The sequence below is a fragment of the Syngnathus acus genome, chromosome 10 (genome assembly GCF_901709675.1).
Source record: "Syngnathus acus chromosome 10, fSynAcu1.2, whole genome shotgun sequence".
Lineage (NCBI taxonomy): Eukaryota > Metazoa > Chordata > Actinopteri > Syngnathiformes > Syngnathidae > Syngnathus > Syngnathus acus.
This window is the reverse complement of record NC_051095.1, coordinates 25,329,244-25,351,113: the sequence shown is the minus strand read 5'-3', so window position 1 is coordinate 25,351,113 and position 21,870 is coordinate 25,329,244. Positions and strand designations below refer to the sequence as shown.

Here is a 21,870-nt window from a genome sequence, read left to right as displayed (position 1 = left end):
CCGGCTTTAAACTTCTCCACAACAGTATCTCGGACCTGCCTGGTGTGTTCCTTTGTCTTCATGGTTCTCTCTGCGCTTTAAACAGAACCCTGAGACTATCAAAGAGCAGGTGCATTTATACGGAGACTTGATTACACACAGGTCCATTCTATTTATCATCATCAGTCATTTAGGACAACATTGGATCATTCAAAGATCCTCACTAAACTTCTGGAGTGAGTTTGCTGCACTGAAAGTAAAGGGGCCGAATAATATTGCTTGCCCCACTTTTCAGTGTTTTATTTGTTAAAAAAGTTTAAATTATCCAATAAATTTCATTCCGCTTCACGATTGTGTCCCACTTGTTGATTCTTGACAAAAAATTAAAATTTTATTTCTTTATGTTTGAAGCGTGAAATGTGGCGAAATGTTGAAAGGTTCAAGGGGGCCGAATACTTTCGCAAGGCACTGTATATACATATATATATATATCGTCGTGAGACAGGTTAGTTTTACCCTACTGATAATGTGTCGTCGGAATTATATATATATACACACACACACACACACACACACACACACATACATCCATCTTCTTCCGCTTATCCGGGGTCGGGTCGCGGGGGCAGCAGCTTCAGGAGGGACTCCCAGACTTCCCTCTCCCCAGCCACTTCATCTAGCTCATCCCGGGAAATCCCAAGGCGTTACCAGGCCAGCTGAGAGACATGGTCTCTCCAGCGCGTCCTGGGTCGTCCCCGGGGTCTCCTACCGGTGGGACATGCCTGGAACACCTCCCCAGAGAGGCGTCCAGGAGGCATCCTGATGAGATGCCCGAGCCACCTCATCTGGCTCCTCTCAACGTGGAGGAGTAGCGACTCTACTCCGAGTCTCTCCCGGATGACCGAACTTCTCACCCTATCTCTAAGGGAGAGCCCGGACATCCTGCGGAGAAAACTCATTTCGGCCGCTTGTATCCGAGATCTCGTTCTTTCGGTCACGACCCATAGCTCGTGACCATAGGTGAGGGTAGGAGCGTAAATCGACCGGTAAATTGAGAGCTTTGCCTTTTGGCTCAGCACTCTCTTTACCACGACGGACCGGTACAGAGTCCGCATTACTGCCGACGCTGCACCGATCCGCCTGTCGATCTCGCGCTCCATCCTCCCCTCACTCGTGAACAAGACCCCAAGATACTTAAACTCCTCCACTTGGGGCAGGATCTCATCCCCGATCTGGAGAGGGCATTCCACCCTTTTCCGATCGAGAACCATGGACTCGGATTTGGAGGTGCTGACCCTCATCCCGACCGCTTCACACTCGGCTGCGAACCGCTCCAGTGAGAGCTGGAGATCACGGCCTGAAGAAGCCAACAGCACCACGTCGTCTGCAAAAAGCAGAGACGCGATGCTGAGGTCCCCAAACCGGACACCCTCAACGCCTCGGCTGCGCCTAGAAATTCTGTCCATAAAAATTATGAACAGAATTGGTGACAAAGGGCAGCCTTGGCGGAGTCCAACCCTCACTGGGAACGAATCCGACTTACTGCCGGAAATGCGGACCAAACTCTGGCATCGGTGATGCAGGGACCGAACCGCCCTTATCAGTTGGCTCGGTACCCCGTACTCCCGAAGCACCCCCCACAGAACCTCCCGAGGGACACGGTCGAACGCCTTCTCCAAGTCCACAAAACGCATGTGGACTGGTTGGGCGAACTCCCATGCACCCTCGAGGATCCTGCTGAGGTGAAGAGCTGGTCCACTGTTCCACGGCCAGGACGAAAGCCACACTGTTCCTCCTGAATCCGAGGTTCGACCTCCCGACGGACCCTCCTCTCCAGCACCCCTGAATAGACCTTACCAGGGAGGCTGAGGAGTGTAATTCCCCTGTAATTGGAACACACCCTCCGGTCCCCCTTCTTAAAGAGGGGAACCACCACCCCAGTCTGCCAATCCAGAGGCACTGTCCCCGATGTCTATATATATATATATGTACATATACATATATATATAATAGGGGTGTAACGATTCATCGATACACATCGATTAATCGATATAATGCTCTACGATTTGTTGGCATCGATGCTAAACGTAAACATCGATCTATATCGCCCGTTTTTGACCTCGGACATTAGACGCAACTTTATTTTGAAATCCAGTTCATTGTTGCTTGCTTCCTCTTTCCGGGAGCAGTGCGCGGCGTGTTGTGTTGTGAGCAGAGCAGGCACGTGAAAGGGGAGCCGACAACTACGCGGCTCCTGGGCTGGTGCTATGGCTAGTGTCCAAGAAGACGAGGAAATTATAGGAATTTGATAAAGTTCAGTGTTAAAATAAGCACTTTGTATACTACAATACTCTTGTAATTTCCTAAATAAAGAGTTTGCAGTACCTTGTTGATTTTGCGTATGAATTGTTATAAATCAGGATATTTTTCTATATCGATCGTAGAGCACTATATCGTGATGTATCGTGAATGAATCACAGCAGGCTTTAAGATATCGGCAAATATCGTATCGTGGTTCTTTGTATCGATATGATATCGTATCGTGGCAAAACCCGCGATAAATGTGCTAATTTTTGACCAATGTCCGCAAAGTACTTGTTAAACTTGTCAGCGATTTCATTCATGTTGTCAACTGTTTCTTTATTCTCAGTAAAGTAAGAGGGGAACATTTTTTGTGGAGTATTTTGGTTTTTAATTATGGAGTTGTATGTTCCACATGCCTCGTACGTTGTTTCTGTTATCTTTTAGTAATCTATGGTAATAATCTTTCTTACCAGTCTGTATGATAGATGTCAATTTATTTTTGTATGTCTTGTATTTGCTTTCAGCTTCAGGTGTTCTTGTTTAAATGAAGTCTCTATAAAGTTTTTTTTTTTTTTTTACATGCATTTCTAATTCCTCCAGTAATCAACGAGTAGTTTTTATGCTTACAATTTATTTTCAGTTGTTTTAATGGACAGTGATCACAATGATGCAGTGATGCATCACAACTCTAACATCAATAAAGCGAGGATGGTCTCTTGTTTGACGTCAAATGAGATTTGTCTCATCTAGGACAATATATGAACGTGATCCACGTCAGATTTGAGTTTAGTTTTAGTTTAAGAGTTTAGTTTAAGTTTTATTTTAGTTTAAGAAAATCTGATCCAGATCAGATGTGCCTACAGTATGAACCTCGTCATAGTTCAATTGGATGGATGAATAGAATGATGAAAAGTCCTTGTGGTTTATTTGAATGAATTGCAAACCCAAATGTGCTGTGTACAGAGAGTACTTGTTACAAAGTGTCACGTTTCGGGCAGACTTAAGTGACAAAAACAGGGAAGCCACAAGACCCACGTTAGTTCAAAGCAAGCACGACATGTTGCTTTTGAGTGACGTCATCTGGTGGCACTTGTCACATCTAGGCGATTTACAGTAAAGAAACTACAACCCCACAACCGATGTTTGACCTTCCTTCCTCTGGTTATCGGCCGTGTAGTAATAAATACATTTAAAAGCAACCCAAAAAGACCAGGTCTTGAATTAGTTGAAAAAGATGACAAAAGACATTTTTACATGTTTATTAAACATTATTTATTTTTGTAAAGAAAATGTATTTAATTTTAATTTTCATTATTTTATTTTTTTTTCTCAACATTATTTATTTATTTTTGTAAAGAAAATGTATTCTATTTTAATTTTCATTATTTTGTTTATTTTTGTTACCGATGGCGATCTTGGTGTCTATGCAGGTCATTGCGCAGGACAGAGACGCTCTGCTCAGTAAGTCCAACTGGCGGAAGATGGTACAGAAAGTCTCCCAGTTTGGAATCCGAACTGGAACATTCAACTGCTCTCATGACTACAGGTGGGAATGACACCATTACAATAAGGGAGCAAAATTCAAGAGCAAAATTGATTTTATTGTTTCTGATCTCTTTATTCTTGCTCATATCTCACAAATTCTTGAAGTTACTCAAACACAACAATTCAAGAGTAGAGGTTGCAGGAGTTTATTTGGTAATGGCTTGTAATAATAGTAATAAAATGGTGTAATAATAGGTGTAAAAGAAAGGGGGTATCTGCAAAACATCTAGCACTATTTAGGAAAGTACAATTCATTGTTTGACCTTAATCTTTTTGTTGGCACTTGTGGGGTGGTTTTTAATATTGTACTGGACAGGACAACCAGGTGCTTTACGAACTCACTTTCTTTAAAAAAAGAGAAAAGGAAAGGAGAGTCGGGGCGGGGGACAAAAACAACTAAGTAGCCAAGGAATTGTCAGGGCCAACCAATGACAGGTGGCACGACACAGCTGGACGTTTCACGGGGCAGAAGGTAGGCAGGCAAGCAGGATAGCGGGCAGGCAGATAGTCATGTAAGACAGCAGGCAAATGGGCAGACAGGCAGGAGAACATTGGGGCGGGGGAACAGGCGTCTTCCGATCAGGCAGGGAACGGCGAAGGTTGGGTACAATCGTCAGGCCAGGCAGCAGTCGATATCAATCACCGTTAGGGCAGGCCATCGAGGTTAGGCCAGGCGGAGGTCGGGATCAATCGTAATCAGGTCAGGCAGGGTTGGTAATGGAGATCAGTTTGGAAAACAGCCAGCAAGGAGGAATGAGTAGCAACGCAGATGAACTGACGGGGAGTGATGGGAGAACGGTGTTTGAATACACACCCTGATGAGCGGGTAACGAGGAGGCAAGCGATGAGCGCTGATTAGCGCGCGGGGACGTAGCAAAAAGTTAGTGGGCAGGGTGCAAGTGGAGCGGGGACGTCACACACTGTATAGAATATTAATAGTGTTACAACACGTGTTAGTGAGGCATGAATAGGAAAATAATAGCAAGAAAATAATCAAAACCCAACATATGTAGTCGCGCTATTTTTAGTTGTTTGGAGTCAAGTGCTACAAACCTAATATTAACTTTGTACAGTAGTGTTTGGAAAAAAAAAAAGGTAATGCTTAAAATCCTTGTAGTAGCTTTGATTTCCATACATGCCAATGTATTGAGAATATTGTACTTAAGATGTGCGATATGTACAAAAATGTATTGGAGGTAATTTTCTGTCACATTCAATGCAGGATTTAGACCCAGAGGCAGAGGCAGACAGTAGACATGAGTAGGAAACCAAAAAGTGTATGTACAAAATTCCAAAGTAACAACAGAAATGTATTGGAGGTAATTTTCTGTCACATTCAATGCAGGATTTAGACCCAGAGGCAGAGGCAGACTGTAGACATGAGTAGGAAACCAAAAAGTCTATGTACAAAATTCCAAAGTAACAACAGAGAGCAGAGCTGGACGCGGAAGGCATAGAAGGCAAAACGTTCTGACAAAATAACTGAGTAACTCAAGTATATATAGAGAGAAAATGATGTATCTAATCCTATGTGAACAAATAAGGAACTAACAATGATCGTCTGTGACCAAATAAAGGACCAAAGCCTAGCATGTCAAGGACCGACAGTCATAAAGGACCAAAGCCTCTAGCATAATCAAGGACCGACAGTCATAAAGGACCAAAGCCACTAACATAGTCAAGGATCGACAGTCATAACAATTTCCATCAAGATAACGATATAAATCCTGATATTAATTCCTTAACATGTCATGAAAATAATGGAAATTTATTTTATTTATAAAACACATTTTATATCAACCACAAAGTGAAATGGAGATTAAGATTGATACAGAAATATCCAGTGGCCAAAAGGGTTAAGTCACACTAGACAACTCCCTTTAGCCTTGTAGGGAGAAAAAGGTTTAACCACAATTATGTCAATTGTGATCAAATATCTGAAAAGGACCTTTCCTGTCTCATATTTGAATGTCAAAGTAGAAAAGTGCAGTCGCTGTATGTAACAATATTCTCTCCACAAGGTCGTGTGTGAGACGCGGATGGCAACGTTCCACTCTGGTCATGTCAGTCCCACAGACGTCAGCATCGAAGGGCAAAGTCATGCTGAAAGAATACAACGGCCGTCGCATCGAACCCGAACACATCTTCCGTTGGATGACCTCCCAGATGTCTCACCGCATCAAGACATTGTGTCGTTGGGAGAAGCTGCAGGAGGAGTGGCGCCCCGACCCGCTCCACCCGTTAAAGATGTTTCTGTTCGCTCCCCTGCCTCAGCCGCCTGTTTTCTTCTCCTCGCTCTCTGTTAAGTTCACCGGCAGGATTGAGTTCATTTTCGTGGATGTAAGGCACTGGGACAATGACAGCAGCCTATTAGAGATTGGTGTAACGCAGAGCCCCGCCTACATCCTGAAGATGCCAGAGGGCATATATCACTATGGCAACAGGTGACCCTTCAGTGTGAAACAGATCCTGTGTCATTGTTGAATATTGACAAGGATTTCTGTTGCTTTTGTTTTTTTGCGCTTGTTCTGTTCTCTGCAGTACTGGCGAATTTTTGTCTGTAGCGGCGATGGACACCTTCCTGCGATCAGTCCAACCAGAAGTCAATGACCTTTTTGTACTCAGTCTTGTCCTGATCAACCTTTTGGCATGGATGGATCTCTTCATTACACAGGTAAACTTTGCTTCACATGAGTAGTGTGATTTAAATACCATTGAATGTATGATTTACTCTTGATCAAGTGAGAGATTAATTACAAAGGCCTACACACAAACTCAGGGACTAGAATTTTCCGCGGATCTGCGGATTTCCATATTTTTTTCCGTCGAAAGTATCATTTTCGTGAATCGTGTAAATCCGTTGAGAATTTTTTTTTTGTATATTGGGGGTTATGGAAGCGGCCGGCCAGAGCGTCATATATATATATATATATATTATTAAAAAAACAAAAATGTCATACATTCTGGATTCCTTACAAATTAACTGAAATATTGCAAGCCTTTTATTATTTTTAATATTGCTGATTATGGCATACAGCTTAAGAAAACTCAAATATCCTATCTCAAAATATTAGAATATCATGAAAAAGTACACTAGTAGGGTATTCAACTAATCACTTGAATCGTCTAATTAACTCAAACCACTTGCAAGGGTTTCCTGAGCCTTGAAAAACACTCAGCTTGGTTCAGTAAACTAAATCACAAGCATGGGGAAGACTGCTGATCTGACTGCTGTCCAGAGGACCATCATCGACACCCTCCATCAGGAGTGTAAGACACAAAGAAATTTCTCAAAGAGCAAGCTGTTCACAGAATGCAGTTTCAAAGCACATCCACAAAAAGTCTGTTGGAAGGGGGAAATGTGGCAGGAAACACTGCACAACCAAGAGAGATGACCGCAGCCTTTTGAAGAAGAGTCGCTTCTAGAATTTGGGGGAGCTTCAAAGACAGTGGACTGAAGCTGGAGTCCAGGTATCAAAAGCCACTGTTCACAGACGTTTCCGGGAAATGGGCTACAATAGCCGTATTCCTATGGTCAAGCCACTTCTGAAATCAAGACAACGGAAGAAGCGTCTGACTTGGGCTATGGAAAAGAAGCACTGGATATCCCCAGAGTGGTCCAAAGTCCTCTTTTCAGACGAAAGCAAGTTTTGTATTTCATTTGGAAGTCAAGGCGCCAGAGTCTGGAGAAAGGCTGGAGAGAAGCAAAATCCAAGTTGCTTGAAATCCAGTGTGAAGTTCCCACAGTCAGCGATGGTTTGGGGAGCCCTGTCAGCTGCTGGTGTTGGTCCACTGTGTTTCATCAAGTCCAGAGTAAATGCAGCTGTGTACCAAGAGATTTTCGAGTACTACATGCTTCCGTCTGCTGAAAAGCTCTATGGAGATGATGATTTCATTTTCCAGCATGATCTGGCACCTGCCCACAGTGCCAAAACCACCAGTAAATGGTGTACTGACCATGGCATTACTGTCCTCGACTGGCCTGCAAATTCCCCTGACCTGAACCCCATAGAGAATTTGTGGGGTATTGTGAAGAAGATGAAAGACACCAGACCCAACTATGCAAATGAGCTCAAGGCTGTTATTGAAGCATCCTGGGCATCCATAACAACTCAGCAATGCCACAGGCTGATTGCCTCCATGCCACGCCGCATTGATGCAGTAATCCGTGCAAAAGGATTCCCAACAAAGTGCTGAGTGCATTAATGGACATTTTCAAATGTTTGATTTTGTTTTGCTGTTATAATTCTTGTTTTTTTACTTGGTCTGAGGAAATATTCTAATTTTTTGAGATAAGATTTTTATTAAAATAATAAAAGGCTTGCAATATTTCAGTTGATTTGTAATGAATCCAGAATGTATGACATTTTTGTTTTTTAATTGCATTACAGAAAATAAAGAACTTTATCACAATATTCTAATTTTCTGAGACAGTCCTGTATATATATATATATATATATATATATATACATATATATATGTGTGTGTGTGTGTGTGTGTGTGTGTGTGTGTGTGTGTGTGTGTGTGTGTGTGTGTGTATATATGTATATATTAGTATTAGCCCGGATATAAGACGATCCTGATTATAGGACGACCCCCTCTTTTTCAAGACTCAAGTTTGAAAAAGACTTTTTGAACACCAAATTTAATTTTTATACAGAATATAATTACAGTATATCTGAAACAAAATATCCTGTCGAGCTCTTGAAAGCGGCCAGTCTGAGGACCACGGAAAGCTTTTCTCTGATTGTGAGCATTTTTTAGGCAATCTTTTTGAGCTCTCCATCTCCGTACGTTACACTCTGTGACACCATATTTCACAGCCGCTTTGCAATTGTTTGAAGACTCTGCCTCATTTATCACCATCATTTTGAAGTTTGCATCATAACTCCCCCTAGCTTCCGGTTAACCTGGCCGATCTTCGACCCACTTTTCTCCAGATTGTCGCTACGTTTCTGTTGGGGAGCCTGAGGACTGTATAGGGCAGTGGTCCCCAAACTACGGCCCGCGGGCCGTATACGGCCCCCCTCCGCATTAGACCCGGCCCCCTGAACAATACCAGAGACGGAAAAAAATGCTAAACAATACCAGACCCCCTGAACAATAACAGAGACGGGGAAAAAAATGCTAAACAATACCAGAGACGGAGAAAAAAATGCTACTACGACCTCACTTTGCCCCAGCACGTTTTTACCCTTATGGCCACCCATACCCCAGTCATAGAACGTGAAAGAACGGAATAATGGCAAAAAGGTTGGGTAAGAGAAAAATTTATTCCGAATGCAGGGTATTTAACCCGCAGTGGACGCACTTTTTTTTTTTTGTTCAATTCAAAGAAAAGACTGCTTGTCTCGTCTGTCAAGAGATGGCGGCGGTATTCAAGGAATACAACCTGCGCCGACATTATGAATCCCGTCACAAAGACAAGTACGCCAGCTTGCAAGGCCAAATGCGAGCAGAAAAGTTCTGAAAGGGGGATCCTTCCATCTGTGGTCCCTTCTCAAGGTTTCTCATTTTTCCCCCTGGTAGGGTTTTTTTGAGTTTTTCCTTGCCCTTTTGGGAGCTTAAGATCAGGTGATGCTTTGAGAATAATTGTCAATTGTTTGTCTATGTGAAGCCCTTTGAGACTGCTTGTGATTTAGGGCTGTACAAATAAACTTAACTTGACACCGCGGAGCTTCTTATTTGTATTCGTGGAGTTACCGCAAACTTTGAGATGTGCGAGGAGCTGGCATCCCTACAAAGCCTGAAAGGCACTACGACTGGGGAGGATATTTTCGACAAAGTATGTAAAACCATGCAACGGTTGGATCTGGACTGGGCAAAGGTTGCCAGCGTCACGACTGACCAAGTATGGTGGGCGCGTCTCGGGGTTTAATAGGACGCATGAGCCGGGAGATGGAAGAATGGGGTCTCAAGCGAAGTTGAACTTTTACCTAGGATTGTGCACGGCACAGCATAACTTTCTTTCTGTTAAGAACCCACTGAGGGTTATTTGATTCTTTATCGAGTTCATAAATAGTGTTATTGGCCTATATATTTTCCGCGTTATTTTATTCTGTGAAGAATCCAGAGTGGGCTATTTGATCTCAGAAAGGGTTATTAATATTTGGATATGTGTGGTGCGCTGGAGTGTCAGCATGTTTTCTGGAAAACACTAAATGATTACATTTAGGGACACCTGTGATTGTCACACTTTTTCTGTTCGAAACTGACCCCGGCCCCCCATCAGAGAAGGGAAAAGTTATGTGGCCCTCATTGGAAAAAGTTTGGGGACCCCTGGTATAGGGGGTTGGCTCGGAAGGTTATGCTCTTTTCGCCCCCGGGTGTCGGTCAGAACACAGGAGGGAAGACGTGGTTCAGTTTTGATTGCTTGACTGAATTGTTGGCAAAAAAGTAACAGGCACTGTAGCTCATAGGGGCATACAGGCAAACTGGCAAAAGGGTATAGGCACACGGTGGTCGTAAGGATGTGAGAGCAGGTGTGTGTAGTGTACATGGGTGAGTCTTTGGGTGTGTGAATGTGATTCTTGTGTGTGTGATTATTGTATGAAGGGTGTGTGGGTGTGTGTGGGGTGTGTGGTTCTGCAACAGACAGAAATACAGACAGAAATACATACGTAAGTCAACGCTCAACTTCTGACGTCACATATTACATAACTGACTGGACGTAACGGTCCCATCCATCCATCCATTTTCTGTACCGCTTTGTCCCCACGGGGGTCGCGGGCGTGCTGGAGCCTATCCCAGCCGTCATCGGGCAATAGGGGGGATACCCTGAACTGGTCGCCAGCCAATCGCAGGGCACACAGAGACGAATAACCATTCGCACTCGCACCTAGGGACAATTTGGAGTGCTCAATCGGCCTACCAAGCATGTTTTGGGGATGTGGGAGGAAACCAGAGTGCCCGGAGAAAACCCACGCGAACACGGGGAGAACATGCAAACTCCACACACGGTGGCTGTGCAATCGAACCCGCACCCTCCTAACTGTGAGGCGGACGTGCTACCCAGTGCGTCACCGAGCCGCCCGTAACGGCTTTACTATACTAAATAACCATAAATGAAATACTCTCGGCAACACCAAACATAAGTCATCGAGACAACAAAATACATTTCCTGGCGACCGTTAGTCGCAGTGGTGCTGCGTAACAGCTACTCGTACGATGCGAGAAAAACTTAACGGAGCGTGCCGAAGCTATCAATCAAATGGCGCACACACAAAACAAACCGCGATCAGACAAACGGCACAACAGTAAACAGTAGTAACAATGAAATGTCAAAGTCTGCTTTATTGTCAATTTCTTCACGTCAAGACACACAGAGATCGAAATTACGTTCCCACTATCCCACGGTGACAAGACATAGTACACAATATACATACAAGTAAACAACACAAAAAGTCAAAACAAGAAGGCACAAACAATGAATAAATAAGAGTGATGAATAAATAACAAATAAACAAATAACATAACAAATAAGAGGAGCAAAAATGGAGCAAGTGTGCATACAGCAGACAGTCAGAATATAGCGCAAAAGTACAGGACGCTACGCAGAAGGGGGGAGAGAGTTCAGGATCCTAACAGCCTGGAGTATCGCACCGGCCGGCCTCCGACGGGAGGCTGCCACCCTCGCCCTGGCCAGGAAGGCACAAAAATATGACTGGCACATCTTGCACAACACCACAATAACACCAGCACCTCCAAGCAGACTCAAGTCCCGCCACCCCTACAACAAGGCAGCACAAGAGATGCTCAACTCCACCTCTGAGGACATCTCCAGAGATGCATGGTTGGCAGCAGCTTGGAAGCAGGAGTGGGAGTCGGCCGGACCCTCCCGAGTCCACCGCTACATCTGGGACCCAGGAGATGGCGCCATCGGAGGAGACGACCTACCACGCCGGCAATGGACCACGCTGAACCGCCTACGGACTGGGGTCGGTCGCTTTGGGTCATCAATGAAGACGTGGGGCTTGACGGACAGTGCGGCATGCGAGTGTGGTGACTCTGAGCAGACCGCCGACCATATAATCAACATCTGCCCCTTATATGGACCACCCTCGGAAGCCAGCCTCTTCGACCTAGGACCAGAGATGCGGGCATGGCTACGCGACACCGAGTTGGACATCTGACGTCACACGAAAGAAGAAGAAGAAGCCTGGAGTATGAAGCTGTTGGTGAGTCTGGTGGTGCGGGAGCGCAGCCTCCTGTACCTCTTCCCAGAGGGCAGAAGATCAAACAAAGAGTAAGCGGGGTGACTCACATCACTCACAATCGTGGTCGCCTTGCGGGTGAGATGGGAGGTGTAAATGTCCTTCAGGGAGGGGAGTGAAGCACCAATAATCTTACCAGCCGTGTTCACTATGCGCTGCAGGGCCTTCAGTTCAGCTCAGTGGCCTAGTGGTAGAGTGTCCGCCCTGAGACTGGAAGGTTGTGGGTTCAAACCCCGGCCGGGTCATACCAAAGACTATAAAAATGGGACCCATTGCCTCCCTGCTTGGCACTCAGCATTAAGGGTTGGAATTGGGGGGTTAGATCACCAAATGGTTCCCGAGCGCAGCACCGCTGCTGCTCACTGCTCCCCTCTCCCCCAGGGGATGGATTAAAATCACATGGGGATGGGTTAAATGCAGAGGACAAATTTCACCACACCCAGATGTGTGTGTGACGATCATTGGGACTTTAACTTTAACTTCATGTTGTATTCAGTGCAGCTACCACCCCAAACAGCGATACAACTGGAGAGGACGCTCTCAATGGTGCCACGGTAGAATGTAGTCATGACGGCTGGAGGAGCACTTACTCGCCTGAGTTTCCGCAGGAAGTACAGGCGGCGCTGAGCTTTCTTCGCCAGTGATGAGGTGTTGGTGGACCAGGAGAGGTCCTCACTGATGTGCACCCCCAGGAATCTGGTGCTGCTCACTCTCTCCACCACAGCACCGTCGATGGTCAGTGGCAGGTGTTGGGTGTGACCCTTCCGGAAGTCAACAACAATCTCCTTGGTCTTGTTGACGTTCAGCAGGAGGTTGTTGTCCCTGCACCACGTAGCCAGAAGGTCGACCTCCGACCTGTATTGAGTCTCGTCGCCCCCGGTGATGAGACCCACCAGAGTCGTGTTGTCGGCATATTTCAGCACGCGGTTGGTACTGTAAGTCGCAGTGCAGTCATGCGTCAGCAGGGTGAAGAGCAGCGGACTGAGCACGCAGCCTTGGGGGGCCCCCGTGCTCAGCGTGAGGCTGGCGGAGATTTTGTCGCCAACACGTACCACCTGAGGCCTCTGACAGAGGAAGTCCAGTAGCCAGTTGCAGAGGTAGGTACTGAGGCCCAGCTTGTCGAGTTTGCAGATAAGTCGCTGTGGTACAATGGTGTTGAATGCAGAACTGAAGTCCACAAACAGCAATCTCACATACGAGTCCCTTCTCTCCAGGTGGGTGAGGGCTGAGTGTAGGGCAGAGCAGATGGCATCCTCAGAGGACCGTTTGGCTCGGTACGCAAACTGGATGGGGTCCATGGTGGGGGGGAGAATGGATCTGATGTGCTCCATGACAAGCCGCTCAAAGCACTTCATGATGATGGGCCTCAGTGCCACGAGGCGGTAGTCATTGAAGCAGGACGGAGCAGGTTTCTTCGGCACAGGTACGATGGTGGCAGCCTTGAAACATGATGGGGCGATGGCCTGCTGCAGGGAAATGTTAAAGATGTCCGTGAAGACACCCATCAGCTCCCCAGCGCAGTCCTTCAGCGCTCGACCTGGGGTGTTGTCAGGGTCCGCCGCCTTACGGGTGTCGATAGCGGCAAGCACACTATCGGCAGAGAGGCACAGGCGCTGCTCGTGTGGAGGGGGAGGGGTCTTCAGCGGGCAAGTGCTGTTCTGAGCGTCGAAGCGAGCAAAGAAGCGGTTTAGATCGTTGAGCAGACGGATGTTGCCCTCACAGCTCTGCGGCGCGGGCTTATAGTCCGTGATGGTCTGAATGCCCTGCCATACGCTCCGTGCGGCCCTGCTGTCATCGAAGTGGGCGGTAATCTTGCAAGAGAATGCCCTTTTCGCTTCTTTGATGCCCCGGGACAGGTCGGCCCTCGCTGTTCTCAAGCCAGCCTCATCGCCCGCTCTGAAGGCTTTGTCCCTGGCCCTCAGCAGCCTGAGGACAGCCCCTGTCAGCCATGGCTTTCAGTTAGCCCGAGTGACGATGAATTTTGTGTGGGTCACATCATCAAATGTATATACTCACTTTGTGTCAAAGACGCACACGATCACAGCAACACACTCAGTCAATACCAGCAACTTTTAACTTACCGCTGCGCACAAGCTTCAACAACCGCGATAAGCTGAGGTAACTCACGCGAGACTTAAGGCGCGGTGACGAAGTAACTGTCCAACATTTTAACATCAACATAGGAACCTTTCTGTTTCTCCATTTTCTTTTATCTCTTATCTTATTTTCTTCTCTTTTCTTTATTACATATTTTTTATTTTTCTTCTTCGTGCTACCGCTATTTTTATTTTTCTTCTTCCTGACGGGTTTGCTTTGGCCTGGGGAGTTAAGTTCAGCATTCGCTTTAAAGTGTCTGGCGGCATCTAGCGTTGTTAATGGGCATAATGTCTAGACCCCGAATGTAAGACGACCCCCACTTTTTCTTACAGTCAAACCTTGGTTTTCGAAAATTTCGAAATATTTTGCTTCGGTTGTCGAACAAAATTCGGAGGTCGAACCTCGCGAGATGAGCCGAAAGGACCTGAGAAAACCCGACCACGCAGCCCGGATGCCGACTGACTCCGTTCGTTATTGTATTTTCGTTACTCTGAGGATTGTATTAACCCCTAATCATGCCTCCAAAGAAAGCAAGTGGGAGCAGTAAAGCCATCCTAAAACACAAAGACTCTTAAAGCAATGCGACAGTGAGCGCCCGGCGCGCTGCGGTTGCGCGATCGGACCAAATTAAGCTCCCCGCGCACTGAGGTCCACTTAAATTTTGGAAAGTACATCAGGACTTTAAAACTATATTCTAAATTTCAGCGACGGCTCTGTCACAATAATGCGACCAGCGCAGTGCAGTTGCGCGGTCGGCGGTGCGCTGCAGTTGCGCGATCGGACAAAATTAAGCTGCCTGGGCACTGAGGTCCACTTAAATTTTGGAAAGTACATCAGGACTTTAAAAATATTTTCTAAATTTCAGCGACGGCTCTGTCACAATAATGCGACCAGCGCGGTGCAGTTGCGCGATGGGCGACGCGCTACAGTTGCGCGTTCGGCGGTGTGCTGCAGTTGCGCGATCAGACAAATATGTGCAAATGGAAAAAATGCTTAAAAAAGGCGTGGGGTTTTTTTTGTCTTGAAACGGAGTAAAATTTTTCCATTATTTGTAATGGGGAAAATAGATTCGGAATTCGACCGATTCGCTTCTCGATCCGCCTTCTGCAATTGTGGTCAAAAACCAAGGTTTGACTGTATTTTTGCTATTCTTGTTAAAATCACACTTACATGTGAATTGGAAATGACAATAATAACACATAGTGAAAGCCAAATTGAGCAAATTGGCTATTTCAGAAGTTTGTGTCAAACTGGTAGCCCTTTGCCTTAATCAGTACCCAGGAAGTAGCTCTCGGTTTAAGAAAGGTTGGTGACCCCTGTGCTATACGCACGAGGCTATTTCATGTCAAAATAGGCTGTTCTGTTAATGTTTCGAGTAAATTTACGGATCGATATGGAAGGGAAACATAGGTAAGCAGTACCAATGTGTTAGATCAAACTTTAGTCAGTTCTGATCATTTTATAGGAGATAGTTTGAGAAACGCGATTGTTTACAGAGGGCTCATTGGCTAGTGCATAGGTCGGCAACCAATGGCTCCGGAGCCACATGTGGCTCTTTCATCCTTCTGTTGTGGCTCCCTGTGACTTTGGAAAATAATGAGTATTTTATAAAAATTAAATTTTATTTTAGTTTGTTCATTTTAAAATATAATTGTGAATTTGAAGATTATGGTAAACTTGTAACATTAAAATTAAACATTTTTAATATTTTTACCGCCCAAAATATGCGTCACATCCGCCGATGTGCGACATTCGAATTCCTGGCGTCCCTCACGTCTGGCAGCCGTCGTTTTTCCAGCACACTACCAGCGTGATAACTATATATTAAGTGAAGTAGTCCTTTTTTTTTTAATTCAGGAGGACAACTGGCTGCACACTCCAGTACACGCGATGGGACAGAAGCAGACTGCGCATTTTTTTGGTTTGCATTGTTCGTTCAGTGCTGGTGGATAATATTTGGATAAGTTTGGATTTTTATCTCATAAATAAGAGGACAGGTGACTGCAGGCTGTTTACATTTTATGTTCAGTGGGTTGGGTAAGTTTGGATTTTTATTTCTTAAATACGAGGACTCAAATAGACACCGGGTATTTTATTTGAAATTAAGCATCAACCAAGTGTAAAATGCTTTTTGTTACATGCAGAAATAAAATTTCTGCATGTGTTCTCTGCAGCAGTTCGTTGATTTCACAGTCATAAATGCAATAGTTTTTTGTACATAGCATAATATATACATGCATAATATATATAATGATGTCAAAATGGGTTGTGGCTCCGGGTGCTTTCTTTTCATTGGGGGGCGGTCCCAAATGGCTCTTTGAGTAAAAAAGGTTGCCGACCCCTCTGCTAGTGGATGCATACCGCAACCCTAGTCAACCTCAGTTTGTTGCAGCATAGCTTCTATTTTATGCGCCTTTTACTCCGCTGCGCCCTATATATGAAATAATTTCTAAAATAAAAAATTCAATTAGGGTGCGCCTTATAATCCAGTGCGCCTTTTGGTGCGAAAAATAGGGTATATATTCCCCGCCGTGCTACTTTTCCGTGCTTTTTCACATTTGCCATTCTCACATTTGCCGTGTGTGTGTGTGTGTGTGTGTGTGTGTGTGTGTGTGTGTGTGTGTGTGTGTGTGTGTGTGTGTGTGTGTGTGTGTGTGTGTGTGTGTGTGTGTGTGTGTGTGTGTGTGTGTGTGTGTGTGTGTGTGTGTGTGTGTGTTGTGTGTTAGTTGTGTGTGTATATGTGTATATATATATATACAGTGCCTTGCGAAAGTATTCGGCCCCCTTGAACCTTTCAACATTTCGCCACATTTCAGGCTTCAAACATAAAGATATAAAATTTTATTTTTTTGTCAAGAATCAACAACAAGTGGGACACAATCGTGAAGTGGAACGGAATTTTTTGGATAATTTAAACTTTTTTAACAAATAAAAAACTGAAAAGTGGGGCGTGCAATATTATTCGGCCCCCTTGCGCTAATACTTTGTAGCGCCACCTTTTGCTGCAATTACAGCTGCAAGTCGCTTGGGGTATGTCTCTATCAGTTTTGCACATGGAGAGACTGGAATTCTTCCCCATTCTTCCTTACAAAACAGCTCGAGCTCAGTGAGGTTGGATGGAGAGCGTTTGTGAACAGCAGTCTTCAGCTCTTTCCACAGATTCTCGATTGGATTCAGGTTTGGACTTTGACTTGGCCATTCTAACACCTGGATACGTCTATTTGTGAACCATTCCATTGTAAATTTGGCTTTATGTTTTGGATCATTGTCCCGTTGGAAGATAAATCTCCGTCCCAGTCTCAGGTCTTTTGCAGACTCCAACAGGCTTTCTTCCAGAATGGTCCTGTATTTGGCAACATCCATCTTCCGATCAATTTTAGCCATCTTCCCTGTCCCTGCTGAAGAAAAGCAGGCCCAAACCATGATGCTGCCACCCCCATGTTTGACAGTGGGGATGGTGTGTTCAGGGTGATGAGCTGTGTTGCTTTTACGCCAAACATATCGTTTTGCATTGTGGCCAAAAAGTTCGATTTTGGTTTCATCTGACCAGAGCACCTTCTTCCACATGTTTGGTGTGTCTCCCAGGTGGCTTGTGGCAAACTTTAAACGAGACTTTTTATGGATATCTTTGAGAAATGGCTTTCTTCTTGCCACTCTTCCATAAAGGCCAGATTTGTGCAGTGCACGACTGATTGTTGTCCTATGGACAGACTCTCCCACCTCAGCTGTAGTTATCTGCAGTTCATCCAGAGTGATCATGGGCCTCTTGGCTGCATCTCTGATCAGTCTTCTCCTTGTTTGAGATGAAAGTTTGGAGGGACGGCCGGGTCTTGGTAGATTTGCAGTGGTCTGATAGTCCTTCCATTTCAATATAATTGCTTGCACAGTGCTCCTTGAGATGTTTAAAGCTTGGGAAATCTTTTTGTATCCAAATCCGGCTTTAAACCTCTCCACAACAGTATCTCGGACCTGCCTGGTGTGTTCCTTTGTCTTCATGGTTCTCTCTGCGCTTTAAACAGAACCCTGAGACTATCAAAGAGCAGGTGCATTTATACGGAGACTTGATTACACACAGGTGCATTCTAGTTATCATCAGTCATTTAGGACAACATTGGATCATTCAAAGATCCTCACTGAACTTCTGGAGTGAGTTTGCTGCACTGAAAGTAAAGGGGCCGAATAATATTGCACGGCCCTCTTTTCAGTTTTTTATTTGTTAAAAAAGTTTAAATTATCCAATAAATTTCGTTCCACTTCACGATTGTGTCCCACTTGTTGTTGATTCTTGACAAAAAATTAAAATTTTATATCTTTATGTTTGAAGCCTGAAATGTGGCGAAATATTGAAAGGTTCAAGGGGGCCGAATACTTTCGCAAGGCACTGTATATATATATGTCACGTACTGGCGCCACCTGTGACAGGACCACGCCCTCCCCTATCAGCGGAATCGCCGCCACCTGCCACAGGCTCATGGACAGCGCTATATCAACGCCGCCAGCGCAGACCCGAGTGTCAGTCTGTCCCGTGATGTTGCTTCGCTCTCCGGTCCACGAGAAACTGACTTCCTTGAAGAGTCAAAGATCCAGCAGAATAGCCTGTCTTACCCCCAGCCAGATCGCCGCTCCAGCGTCAGCTCCAGCTGCTCCCACCTTACCCCCGCCCGCGATAAAGTCTCTGTCGCTACGCACTTGGCTGTACTGTCCGATCCCTTACAGTACAGACTGACCAAAAAAGACGTGGAACAACGAGACAGGGTGACATTACCAAAGACAGGAACCAAAATAACCTCATGACCGTAACAAACATCAATGCTCCGACAGGGAATGATACACAGACAGGACTTAATATACAAGACAGGTAACAAGAGGCAGGTGAGAATGATCGCACTGATCATGGGCACACAGGAGGGGAGGGGCGAGCACACAGACACACAGACAAAACTATGACAACATGGACGTGACCGGGGACGAGTCGTGACAATATATCGTACACCCAGTCGGCCCCCCCAGACCCCCGGCTACTATTCAGTGTTTTTTCACATTTGCCATTCTCATCCCTGCAAACTCTAACACATCATACAACCGTATGTATGGTCAGCAGAGAGCACAGAAGCAATTTGTTTATTTGGGCATTTAGGCTGCGCAAGTGAAATGAATAGTCACTCAAATTTGGGGAGAGGAAATAATACATTATCTTTATTTGCAACACCGTTTGACTATGCGCGTTGAGTTTGAGCTGTATATTAATGGTGATATATTTTTTTATCGGCAGGGAGCAACAGTGAAACGGTTTGTTGTTTTAATCCGAACGCTCGGGACCTACAATTCCATCCTGTTGGTGTCCTGGCTTCCATTTCTGGTAGGAAAATGTGTATTCTGCAAAAACACTCATTGTGCATTCATAGCCTGCAACACACTTCTAATTAATCAATGACAGTCACACATAGGGTTGTCACGAAAATCAACTTATGGACTTTTCGTTTGATGAATAAAATGAACAGAAAAGTTATTTTCCCGAGTCAATAAATAGTCATTTATATGTATGTTTGTTTGCATCCGTCATCACCGGTTATTTGCGCTACTTCTTCCTTCTCCTGTCTGTCACAAGTCGGCAGTCACATGCACACATAAACACCAGGTGTGGAGCGGCTTGTGAAAAAATGGTTCGGTTCACCTCTTACATTTCAGTTCGCTTGTGTTCTGTCAGTTCATTGGCACGCCCAACTTATTTTCTCGTTCATGAATGAGGCATAGTTGTGTACAGTAGTGTGAATGGTTGCTAAGTAGTGCAAATGTGAGCTGATGCAACCATGCTATCATCTCTACTATTTCATTGCTTGTTTATGCAATATTGGTTCTGTGAACATTCGCGACATCAATCAGGAAGATGGTTAGTCAGATTTAAATCAGGGCCCATGAAAGGCCACTTCCGAATAAACCATACTTTGCTCTCTGTCCTTTTTTAAAGAAATATATTAATTGGGTCATTATCCTATTTGCTGGCCCGTGACCCACAACAAACTATTTTCAGTCTTTTCTTGGGGTCCCATTTTTTTTCCCACAGCTGTTTTGTTGGGGTTTTTTTTTTCTAATTATTATGATTGACCTCATACACATCAAAATTGCGTTTTTTTAGTACACAATGCCTAATTATATTTCCAGTTTATACCTCTATGTGCCGAGGAGAGTTTAACTTGGTCACTAATCCCTTCCTCTTTTTGCCAAGGCCCTCCTTCAGCTGTCCTACCTGGACGCTCTGTATGGTTACAGTCTGAAGTTGCTTCGCTACGCTGACACAACCACTCTGGCAAGCGTGGTGAGAGCCGACTGGACCTTCTATTCGTCTCACCCGGCTTTCTTCCTATCCACCTACCTGGCCCACGGTCTGCTGGTCGATTATTTTGAGAAAAAACGTCGCTGTGGCATCAGAAGCCAGGAGGACAGCAGCACCAACTTGGAGTGGCTGGCCAGTTTGTGGGAGTGGTACACATCGTATCTGCTTCACCCCATCGCATCGCTACAACAAGTGCCATCAGACTGGGAGGATGACCCCAACTTCCTTTTTGAGCGTTTGGCTTTCCCCGATCTCTGGCTCCGCCCATTAGTGAGCATGGACTACATTAAAGCTTTACCCGCATGGAAGTTCCAATGTGGCGGCGCAGACGTGCCGGAAAAGGAGACTGATTGTTGTTACTCAGATACGGACAGCTGTGGGTCAAGTGACTGTGCGCCACCAAGCAGCCAACAGCAGGAGAGCGCACAGGATAGCAGCACACACTGTCTCGACAGTAACGCGGAGTGCACGTGTACTGCTGAGGCCTCGACGTGCCTCTGTTGCCAAGGCAACTTGGATGCATCAGCTGAGAGAGTTTCTCGGCGCGAGCGCTGTGACCGGTCAGGGTGGCCCCGTGACGTTCTGCGGTGCTCCGAGTGTGTCGTGTGCCTGGAGAACTTTGTGAGTGAAGAACTTCTAATGGGTCTGCCCTGTGGCCACGCCTTCCACCAGCACTGCATTGTGGTATGGTTAGATGCGGGGCGACACTGCTGCCCTGTGTGCCGCTGGCCCAGCTACAAAAAGAAACAGCAGCACCCGCCGCATGTGCACGGTAGTCTTAGTTGGGACACTTAATGGAAAGGAGCCTTCCTTTTTCCCTGTCTTCTCTTTCTCTTCTCTAATCATGATTTTTGGCTTCATTAGCGCAAGAAGGAATTGTGTTGCACAACTTGCTTGGGGTTAGGGTTAGACATGGAAGGGATGGATGCCAAAGCTAACTTTGTGTATGTGTGTGCGTGCATGCGTGTGTGCGTGCATGCGTGTGTGTGTGCGTGCGCGCCCGCGAAGGTACCGTCACGACAGTCAATCTGCTTGTTTCCATTTCTGTGCTGAATATGCTTCCAAGAGCTAATAAATTTGTAATGGCCAGTCACCACCTGTCTCTGTAAGAGTTAGGGTGTCAGAATTTGGGGCATACATCGATTCCGGATACAAGCGGCCAAAATGAGTTTTCTCCGCAGGATGTCCGGGCTCTCCCTTAGAGATAGGGTGAGAAGCTCGGTCATCCGGGAGAGACTCGGAGTAGAGTCGCTACTCCTCCACGTTGAGAGGAGCCAGATGAGGTGGCTCGGGCATCTCATCAGGATGCCTCCTGGACGCCTCCCTGGGTAAGTGTTCTGGGCATGTCCCACCGGTAGGAGACCCCGGGGACGACCCAGGATGCGCTGGAGAGACTAT

General features: G+C 45.6%; 1 protein-coding gene across 1 annotated transcript in view; it reads left to right on the top strand.

Moving 5' to 3' along the window:
- The window catches only part of rnf103 (ring finger protein 103), a 35,716-nt gene extending 14,151 nt beyond the window's left edge, over window positions 1-21,565 (top strand). The window contains exons 3-7 of the mRNA XM_037262823.1: window positions 3,714-3,829; window positions 5,850-6,272; window positions 6,370-6,502; window positions 19,411-19,497; window positions 20,365-21,565. Coding sequence (XP_037118718.1) covers window positions 3,714-3,829; window positions 5,850-6,272; window positions 6,370-6,502; window positions 19,411-19,497; window positions 20,365-21,267 — 1,662 coding nt within the window. The 3' untranslated portion in view covers window positions 21,268-21,565. The remainder of the gene's footprint in view (window positions 1-3,713; window positions 3,830-5,849; window positions 6,273-6,369; window positions 6,503-19,410; window positions 19,498-20,364) is intronic.
- Window positions 21,566-21,870: the final 305 nt, after the last annotated feature.